We start from the raw sequence: 9,714 nt of genomic DNA on the forward strand, positions 1-9,714 counted from the left end.
GAAGATATTTCGAGTCACTGAAACCCCCCAATAGATTGTAGACAAGTAAACATAATATATGTGTGACGTGTACTTTCAAGATTGATGGCAAGAGATACTTGCTATTTTGTGTGCCCACTTTATAAAGAGCTCATATAATAATGCGATCCAACTGATTCATGTCTCTCTTTTTTACCTCCACTGTTGGAGAAGAAACAATACCGTCTTATTTATTATCTACAGCGAGCCAATGTTAATATTCCTTATAGACCCCTCGAATGAGACGTTTGTTTTCAATGAGAGCGACCAGAATATGAGAAAGTATATGTACACTTGAACTTTGGTTTTGAGTTTTGACGTTTACCCTTTGGTTGATTAATTAGCTCTGAGAAAATAATAGTTTTTGTATTCTTTCACGCGCATTTATAAATTTTTTAATTATATTATGCAACTATATGCAGATCAATTGCATATTAGCAAAATAAAGGTTAAAGTTTACTATCACTGACAGGATAGAACTAACTTATTCGGAGATTATTGGTGCCAAGACCTACCAAGTCCAAGATATACAGTCAATAAGAAAATGTATAGCATGTTAAGTTTCTTATGAATTAACTTTAACAAAATTATAGCTAATTACCCAGCATAAAAATTCCAATTATATTTTAGCTAACATTTAATTGATAATTAGAAATTAGCTAATTTAATAATGTGACGAGTGATAATAGAAATAAACGATGACAATTTAGTTAACAACAAGAGTAGATAATTTCTAATTATTAACCAAATATTAATTAAAATACAATTTAAACGCTTTAAAAAGATAATATTAAGTATAATACCCTAACTTTAATGTTACTTCGAACAAGCCTTAAGAAAATAAAATATAAATAAATGAAAGATGAGAAATTTGTGAATCACATAGATGTAATTGAGTTTATTACAGCCTTATTTGGCCAATAATGTATTCTTCTTTGGTGTGGTGAAGATTATAATAACTTTATGATTATGACATTTTTTTTAATATTATAGTGAGTCATCTCAATTTTCACATTATTTCTTTGTTTCAAAATCTTGATTCTTTTTTCAAACATATAGTACCCAAAGAAAACAAAAATTTGTACTTGAATTTTCATTGACCATTAAAACCTTATTGTACTCGAAACAATAAATTGCAAGTAACTTCTTTTCTCCTAATTATAATGTGCAAGCAAACGTAAATAAATAAATAAAAAAGTGTCACTACACCACTGAAAACTCAATCTGTCCGGACAGTTTCCACATGATTTTCACTTCCTCTTTTTGTTCTTTTTCTCAAAGCAAATGAAATTGCACGATCCTATACACATGCCTCTCAATTTAAAATCCAATCTGCGCAGTATAAATTTCCGAGCTCTAAAGAACCTGACATCACTTATTCCGTCACACATGTCAGACACAAATCTGGCCAAACCTATGGCTATCTTTACCTGGTATTATTTCTCTTTCACCAATAAAGTTCCTTTGTACTCTCTCTAAAACTCAACGGTTCAAAATGAATGCCAAAACCCCCAAAATAAAAATTAAAAATAAAATAAAATAAAAACTCACCACTGGCTAGTCAACATGGCAGTGATTATAAATTATAATCATATTTAAAACCCTTGCGCTAGTTCTTCTCTCGAGTATTATATAGGTTGTAATCAAGTCCTTATAGTTCATCTCTCTCTCTCTCTCATGAAAAACATGTCTCTTCATAGTAGTAGTAGTAGCAGCAGTGTTTATCATCATCATAATCACCAGAAAAACCCTAGAGCCTTCGTTGCCTTGTGCTCCAAGAAAAGATCCAACCATCCTAATTTCTCTCCACAGAGACGACAAACCCTAAGAGCGGTCCTAGCCGAGCCGAGCCGAGCCGAGGCGGTGCTGCTGAGCCGGCGGCCGAACGCGGTGGGGATCATCGGAGGCGCGTCGGCGCTGTCGACGCTGATCTTCCTCGAGAGGCTCGTGTGGTGGGGCTCGAGGCGCGGAAAGACGTGCCCGCCCTTCGTCCTCTGCAGCGACGACGACTCGGCGGGCCTGTTCGTGGAGGGGCTGAAGAGGAAGAGGGAGTTTCTGGAGACCTCCGGGGCCGGCTGCGTCGTCATGCCCTGCCACGTGGCGCACATGTGGCACGCTGAGGTGGCGGAGCAGTGTCGCGTTCCGATCTTGCACGTCGGAGATTGCGTCGCGGCTGAGCTCTCGGAGGCCGAGATGAGGCCTCTCGAGGTTGGTGGGAACGTCAAGGTTGGGGTTATTGCTCTTGATCAGGCTTTGGTTCAGCTCATATACCAAGCCAAGCTTGAAAATAAGGTACTTGGGAAATAATAATATAAAAAAAAAAATTAGTTGTTAGTACAGTTAATTAACTAATAGCTCAATAATGCACATATAAATATCTTTTGAGCTTAATCTAACTAAGATATTTTTTATTCTATTCTTATTATAATAGAATTGGATCTTTTTTTTTCTTTTATCAAATATTTTATTTTCATATGTGAATTCTAAACGTTTTAAATTTATCTACTTGTGATTGTTTATATATATATATATATATATATATATATATATATATATATATATATATATATTATTTGATAAACCTTTGAAGTGAATACATATATGTATATATATATATATATATATATATTTATATATGCATAGTCTCTCTCATATACAAATATAATTTATTTTGATAATATAACTTCTTAAATGCATTTAATCAAACTTAGAAGAGTAAATGTATTAACAATAATTATTTTAATGTCAGATAAAGTTTGCCAGCCACATGTTAAAGTCAAGCTCATCTTGATTTTGTTATTTTTATGAGAATATAGCATAACATTCTTCTGTTATTTTTAGCAGACTAGCAGTTATTTATATGCTATGCGCTATATTTGGGACATCCTCTGTTTTACAAGTCAAGAGCGTTTTATTATTATCAAAATTAATTCTATATGAGAGGGACTATATATATATGTGTGTGTGTATATATATACACAAATCAAGATTCAAGAGTAAATGCATTTAATCAAACTTCTTAAATGCATTTACTCTTCTAAGTTTGTACCTTCTTAAATGCACTTACTCTTAAATGTGTAAAACAGAGGATGTTCCAAATACATTTCACAAATCAAGAGTAAATGCATTTAATCAAACTTAGAAGAGTAAATGTATTAAAAATAAGTATTTTAATGTCAAGTAATTATTTTAAAAATAAGATACACATCACTCTGTGTCAGTGTCATACAATTTCTTTTTTATGTTTAAAACGATGACCTAGTTTATTTTAATGAGAGGGTCAATATGGATCCGTGTTTTACAGCGAGCGTGTCACAATATCTTTATCTCATGTAGCATGGAATCTTTACTTGAATTTCAATCCACAGGGATTCGAGGTTGTGTTGCCGGACAAAGCGACGATGGGACACATCGTGATTCCTTCGGCGGAAGCGCTGAGGAACGGAGACGTGAAAGGCGCTCGGAACCTTCTGAAGATAGCGGTGCAGATTCTGCTGATGAGGGGCTCGAACACAGTGATCATCGCTTCCGACGAGCTGCGAGGTCTCATCCCTCACAACGACCCTCTTCTCAAGAAATGCACCGACCCCATTGACGTCCTAGCGAGGTCCACCATAACTTGGGCCAAATCCAAGGAACATCTCAAGGTGTGATGATTCAGAAAAATGAACTATGGGTTGGTTTGTGTGCCTTTTACAAGGCTCATATGACTGAGAAGAAGAAGAAAAAAAAAAAAGAGGATGAGACCTTGAAAAGACCAGAAATGAAAGGAACCAATAAGGTTTTTTTCTTTTCTGTATAGTCCCTTTCATATAATGGGCGATTTGGCTTTTTCTAATATTTAGACCATTTGTTTAATAAGCTACCCCACATTGTACATAATCAGATTGGCTTTGGTCATATGTTTATTCATTCCAAGACTCTGTAAATAGTTGAAGTTTGTGAAGAGAGAAATTAATATAGGTATTAGTCCTATATTAATCTGTGCAAAATTTATTTTACAAATAAAAGTGTTATACTAGGAAGAAAAACAACCTTCCCATCTAGGAGACTAAAATGAATCCGAATCGACTAGTTTTTTTTTTTCCTCATCCAGAGTCGAGGGGTCGAGGGGCTTACCACTGAGCTGAGCTATCGTTCTTGGGTTAATAATAGTCAACTTATTGACCATATCGCGCGTATATCAGCGGCTACAAGTTGGAGAAAGAAGCATTTAGTTGTGTGACCGGAGATTGGTCTTCAGCGAAGGCCCAAGAAGAGATGAGGTGGTGGGCGATCGCGTAGGGCCCGGGGAAGAAGATGGGAGCGAGTTCGCCGCTCTCGACGTTGAAGTCCTTTGACAAGCTTTGACCTTCCCCGACCCCTTTGCACATCAGCTCTACCTTCTCCGATGCGCTTCTCTGAGCCTTCCTGTACTCCGTCCCCACCAATGCCTTCCTCACGTCTTCTCTGCTATGCCACGCCGCGTCTATATAATAACAATAGGAAAAATTATATTGCCATTTGAAACTAATCGATTAGCAAAATAGTCAAAGTTTCAAATTTTCAGCAATTTATTACATTTAAAAAAAATTAATCTTAGGGTCAAATTTTTTTTTGAAACCCGATTACTGCACATTTAAGCTATTCCACTAATTAGAGGCAAACCTTGGACTATAATCTGAATTACGGGTGGTTTTTACTCTTTAAATTAGTTTTGAGTACAAGAATGCTATTATTAAAAGGGTATACAAGTATATAGTCATTTGACTTTTTTCAGCTATATAGCCATTTGATTTTTAGTGTTTTGTATAATAGCAAAGCTTTTGTTAATTTTCTGTAAATAACCACCTCAATTTATTTACGCCACTAAAAAAGACAAAAAAAAAACCCCAAAATAGACGGGAATGTTTTTTGGTGTTTGTCTTTTTTAGTACCGTAAATAAGTTGATGAAGTTAATTACAAAAAAATTATAAAAGGTTGGCTATTTAGCAATTCTTAGACCTTCGGTGACTTATTTGGCTAATTTTTTGTCCTTAAAATAACTATCGGACTATTCGGGCAAAAGAGTAAAGAAAAAATTCAAACATCAATGGTGATATGGACAAATGGCGGGGATATGCAAACACAATATTTTATTCCTATTTTGTTATTTTTATTTCTACTTTCTGCCAAAAATTATGTTTTTTTTCATATTTGCCCCCTGATAAAAAAATCTTATACATTCCGAAATTTTTTTAGGAAGGGGTCCGTCGAGCTAGGGGGTAGGGTACTACGAAAGGAAATTGATTTTTACAGGTAAGCGCCCTGTAGTAAGAGGTGAGATCATCATACTAGTAGTATGTTAGTCTACGATATATTTATTTATTTCATAAATATCAGCAAGGTTTGTGTAAAATAAAATGGGTATATATTTCGAGTACCTTCTAACTCTTCTTTGTCGACATTTATTTCGAGTGAGTTTGCGTAAGCGTGGAAGCCGACCATCAACTGGCACGGGATGCTGCTCGGCCCAACTAATTACAAAACAAAACTAATAAACTTACGAGAAGCAACTTTTGATAATAACACCACAAAGCAATGGGAATAACAGTCATATTTATTTAATAATGGACATTCTTATTGCTTTCAACTCAGATAAAATAATGCCAGAGTGTCACGAGTTTTCATCTCCAAACTTGTTTTGAGTGAGCATGAAAGGCTCTATTTGGAACCCGGAAAATGCGAAGACAATTGAAAATACGAGGGAAAACAGAAATAAGGACGGATTCCATTTTACAGCCAATTTTCGGAGGAAAATGGAATCCCTTCTTTAGTATACATTTTCTCTCTTATTTTCCCTCTTGTTTTTCTTTTCCCGTGCTTTCACTGAATGCAAGCAACACTCAAAATGAAAAGAAAAAAAAAAAAAAAAAAAGTAACTCGTGATCTCATAAACCTTTATTAAGTCGCTTCATCATCTTTCTGATACAAGATCATAAATTGAAACGGTCTAATTATCAATACCTGGCCATGGCTGAGAGCTATGGTACACTACTTGTCCTACTTCGATACCCGTCTCTTCCCAAGTTTCCCTTCTCACCGCCTCTTCTAAGCTTTCTCCGGGCTAATTAGAACAACAAAAATAAATGAATTTTTCAAAAATAGAATAAAATTTTTGTACAATTTAGGTACCTCCATAAAACCAGCTAAGCAACTCCACATCCGCGGCACGAATCTGGATTGCCGGCTCAAGAGCGCACGGTCGTTCTCTCTATCGATCACCAACATAATGACAACCTATGATAAAAACCGAAACTCTTGAAATATATGTTACAAAATTAATGAAAGCCGAGAATACTCAATTATCAATTTTTAGCGAATTTTACCGGATCGACGCGAGGGTAAATTCTGTGTCCGCACAAATCGTTCGAGCACTGTTTTCTTCTCCCGGCTTCCTTTGGGACGTTTTTCTCTCCGCAGCGACCGCAGAATTTCGACACGTTATGCCACTCCAACAATGCTCTGGCCTGATCAACGGGATAGCAACAAAAAATAAATTACTCATTTCGGGATTCGAAATTTTATAGAACACGATTTGGTTTTCTGAGATGCTTCTCATCGTTATCTAACAGGAGCCAAGAGTAAAATTCCGCGGTATATAGCCAAATTCTCGGTATATTTTTGTCATCGTCCATTTCGATCTCCTTAAAATCTAGCGGTATGTCATCAATTTTATCATCCGAGTTGAAAAATTCCCTCATCCCCTCCCAAATTTCGAAAATGAAGCTACTTACACTTACAAATGACTAAACTAAACAAAAAAACACACATTACTATTAAAATGTAAGAAAGCAGAAATTGTAGATTTGCAATGAGCAATTCGAATCACAGAAAAGAAAAGGAGAAACTGACATGACCAGCGATGGCCAATTGTGCCATGGCAGCTTCGTCTTCCCAATCCGTGGCGACCATCAAAGTCCTGAGCTCAACGAAGCTCAATTTCCCATCTCCGAACTCCTCCGACACCTCTGCCGCCCAGTAAACCACCCCCTCGCCGGCGCCGCCTCCGATCTCCGACCCCAAATACACCATCGACTCGCCGGAATCCACGCCCTCCTCTCTGAACCGGTCCAGCCCGATCCAGCCCAGCCCCCACGCGCCGCCGTGGCCGTCGGACCCCGCCGCCGGACGGCCCTTCCGGAAAGGCAGGACCTTGAACTCCGGCGAGGCTGCCACGTGTCCTCCGGCGTCGAGGAGGCGGGTCTTGAGGGTGTCGAAGGCTTGGGAAGGCGAAAGAGGGTCTAGGGTTTTGGGGGTCTTGGGTTTCAGGGGGTTTCCGGCGAAGGCGTGGGTTTTGAGGCTGATCGACGACGACGACATTTTCGAGACGGAAGAGCGAGATCGGAGTCGGAAGAGGAAGATGGTTTTTGAGAGAGAGAGCATGATCTACATGTATATTTGTCTGCATATATGTATCTATATACTGTGTATTTGTTTGTTCTGTTCTTTGGCTGGTTTTTTGGAAATTGTGGGTGCTTTTACTTTACTCAAATGATTGTGGTGAAGACACGTGTGAGGTTTTTGGCGGGCCTATTTCTTGGATCTTTTGGTGAAGAGAGTGTCTACGTACGTCAGATTTGTTTCGGACGTTTCAATCAACGACACGTGTTCTTTATATCATTTTTACCGCGATGTTTAATTTTTTTTTTTTAATACAGAAACGGATGTATATTTATCACTTCAATTTATAAACTCGTTAACTCTTCAATTTAGTACGAAAGAGATACATAGGCTTGATATTATTGAAAACTCAATTATACATGCAGAATTTAGATACGAAATACGTTGTCCCATTTTCAGTGGTAGATATATTGTTACTAAATTATAATTTACTGTGTGGTAATTTGATACTACTAGAGAGATAAACTGTTAAACCTGGTTCGTCCATATAAAATATAACTGTAATTAATAGTCAGAATAAATGCTGTTCTATCGTTCTATAATTTACCTTCCAAATATTTACTAATTAAACGGTAGAGCCATTCATATTGTGGCCCAATTAAACAAATATGTGATCATTAAGTCCAACATTGCTTTATAAACCTTTGAATACTATTCTGTCTAAAAGCATCTCCAATACTAGAGTTACCAATTTTTAACACATCACCAAAATAATATTATTTAATTATATCTCTCTTTCACATAATTAAGTTGATAATTTTTAACAAAATCACTCCAATGCATTAGTTTTAAAAGTTGTCCACCATAATTCTTTTATCATTCTTTTTATTGTTTACAATTTATTTATAATTTAGATTCATATGATCAATTTAAAAATAAATTTAATTAATTAATATTAAGATTGCACAAAAAAATACTCATATAATAATAATTTTTTTATTAAAATAACATAACATTTTTTTAGAGAAAATCATAACATTCAAAACTTAAAAAAATTAGTCTTAATATAAGTACATATGTTTTCATGATCCTTCTTTTGCTCTGGAGTCATGTGTGATGTGTCAACAATTAAATAATCCATATACTGCTTCATCATATTATTTTCCTCCTTTATCCTACTTTTTTCCTCCTTTTTGGCTCTTATCTCTGCCAATTTCTCCAATACTGCTACTTTGCATGCTTGAGCTTCTAAAAATGCGGCATTAATATCTTCTTTGTCTTTTACCTTTTCTTTTCTCTTGGCTGCCTTTTGGCCGGTAGAGCGAACTTCATGTACTTCATCGTTCTCTTTTCTGGATTGGACGATGAACTATAACCTCCTGTTTATGATATTTTTGTTCTCTTTACTCCTTCTCTTTGGTGAATTGAATAACAATTCCCTAAATTGGAAATATGAGAAGGTTGGAAACATACACAAATTTGGGAATATCCAAAAAAGATAATTGAAAAGTATGAAACTATTTAAAATTATGTAAAAAAAAGGGATTTTGGACGTGAAAAGAAAAAAAAAATGAGGTATAGCATGTATAGTTGAAAAGTTGGGAGTTCATACTTTATTTCGATTTTTTTTTTATTAAAAAAAGTAAAATAGTGAATATTTTTTTTATCAGAATAGTACATCATTTCAATATATGTTTTCTTGTACGTGTACTAGTAGTTGGGAGTACATTACTTCATAAAGAATAAGACAATTTTCATTAAATGCTTCTTGTACGTGAACTAGTCAATACTATGGAAATCCAACTCAAAATCAATTGGTATTAAGTGGAGAGTCTCGACCAATATATAAACACATATTCATTCACACACACAACCAATATGAGACTCATTTCCCACTTAAATAAATACAATTGAGATTGGAATAAGACAAAATACAGAGTTGGTAGTTGGGAGTTTTATTATATTTTTTTATTAAAAAAAATAAAATATTACTAAAGTTTTTCACTTGACATCGGTGCCAAAATAAGCAACAGTATCAAATTTACTCTTTTTTTTAAATACTAACTCCAATGAGTAGGCAATAATAAATGCCATCCATGTCACCTTTTTGTAACTAAAGTTGCCACTCATTGGAGATGCTCTAATAAAATTGGAACGATACAAAGAAGAGAAGGATGACACGCATAAATCCGATAAATGGTCCAAATTTCTTTTATATTTTTTTTTTCTCTCATTTCTTTTTTTATTAAGTTGTCTTGAAGCTTTTGTTTCTTCTGATTGTTGCTCTTAGCAAGAATTTTTTGTTCTTCCCTTTGATTCTTGTTTTGTGCAAA

General features: G+C 35.4%; 2 protein-coding genes across 2 annotated transcripts; one reads left to right on the forward strand and one right to left on the reverse strand.

The window, feature by feature from the left end:
* The first annotated feature begins 1,424 nt into the window (after window positions 1-1,424).
* Window positions 1,425-3,671, forward strand: LOC149398094 (aspartate-glutamate racemase family). Its single transcript, XM_089615017.1, has 2 exons — window positions 1,425-2,310; window positions 3,387-3,671. The coding sequence occupies exons 1-2, from the start codon at window positions 1,696-1,698 to the stop codon at window positions 3,669-3,671; spliced, it is 900 nt and encodes a 299-aa protein (XP_089471143.1). The 5' UTR covers window positions 1,425-1,695.
* NUDX19 (nudix hydrolase homolog 19) lies at window positions 3,593-7,479 on the reverse strand. The gene is made up of 7 exons (XM_089615016.1): window positions 6,893-7,479; window positions 6,367-6,507; window positions 6,173-6,277; window positions 6,005-6,104; window positions 5,422-5,514; window positions 4,138-4,486; window positions 3,593-3,728 (listed from the first exon to the last, which is right to left on the reverse strand). The coding sequence occupies exons 1-6, from the start codon at window positions 7,421-7,423 to the stop codon at window positions 4,209-4,211; spliced, it is 1,248 nt and encodes a 415-aa protein (XP_089471142.1). The 5' UTR covers window positions 7,424-7,479; the 3' UTR covers window positions 3,593-3,728; window positions 4,138-4,208.
* Between the last annotated feature and the right edge of the window lie 2,235 nt (window positions 7,480-9,714).

This window comes from Urtica dioica, chromosome 5 (genome assembly GCF_054948205.1).
Source record: "Urtica dioica subsp. dioica isolate 48M chromosome 5, U.dioica_male_clone48M_v1_H2, whole genome shotgun sequence".
NCBI lineage: Eukaryota > Viridiplantae > Streptophyta > Magnoliopsida > Rosales > Urticaceae > Urtica > Urtica dioica.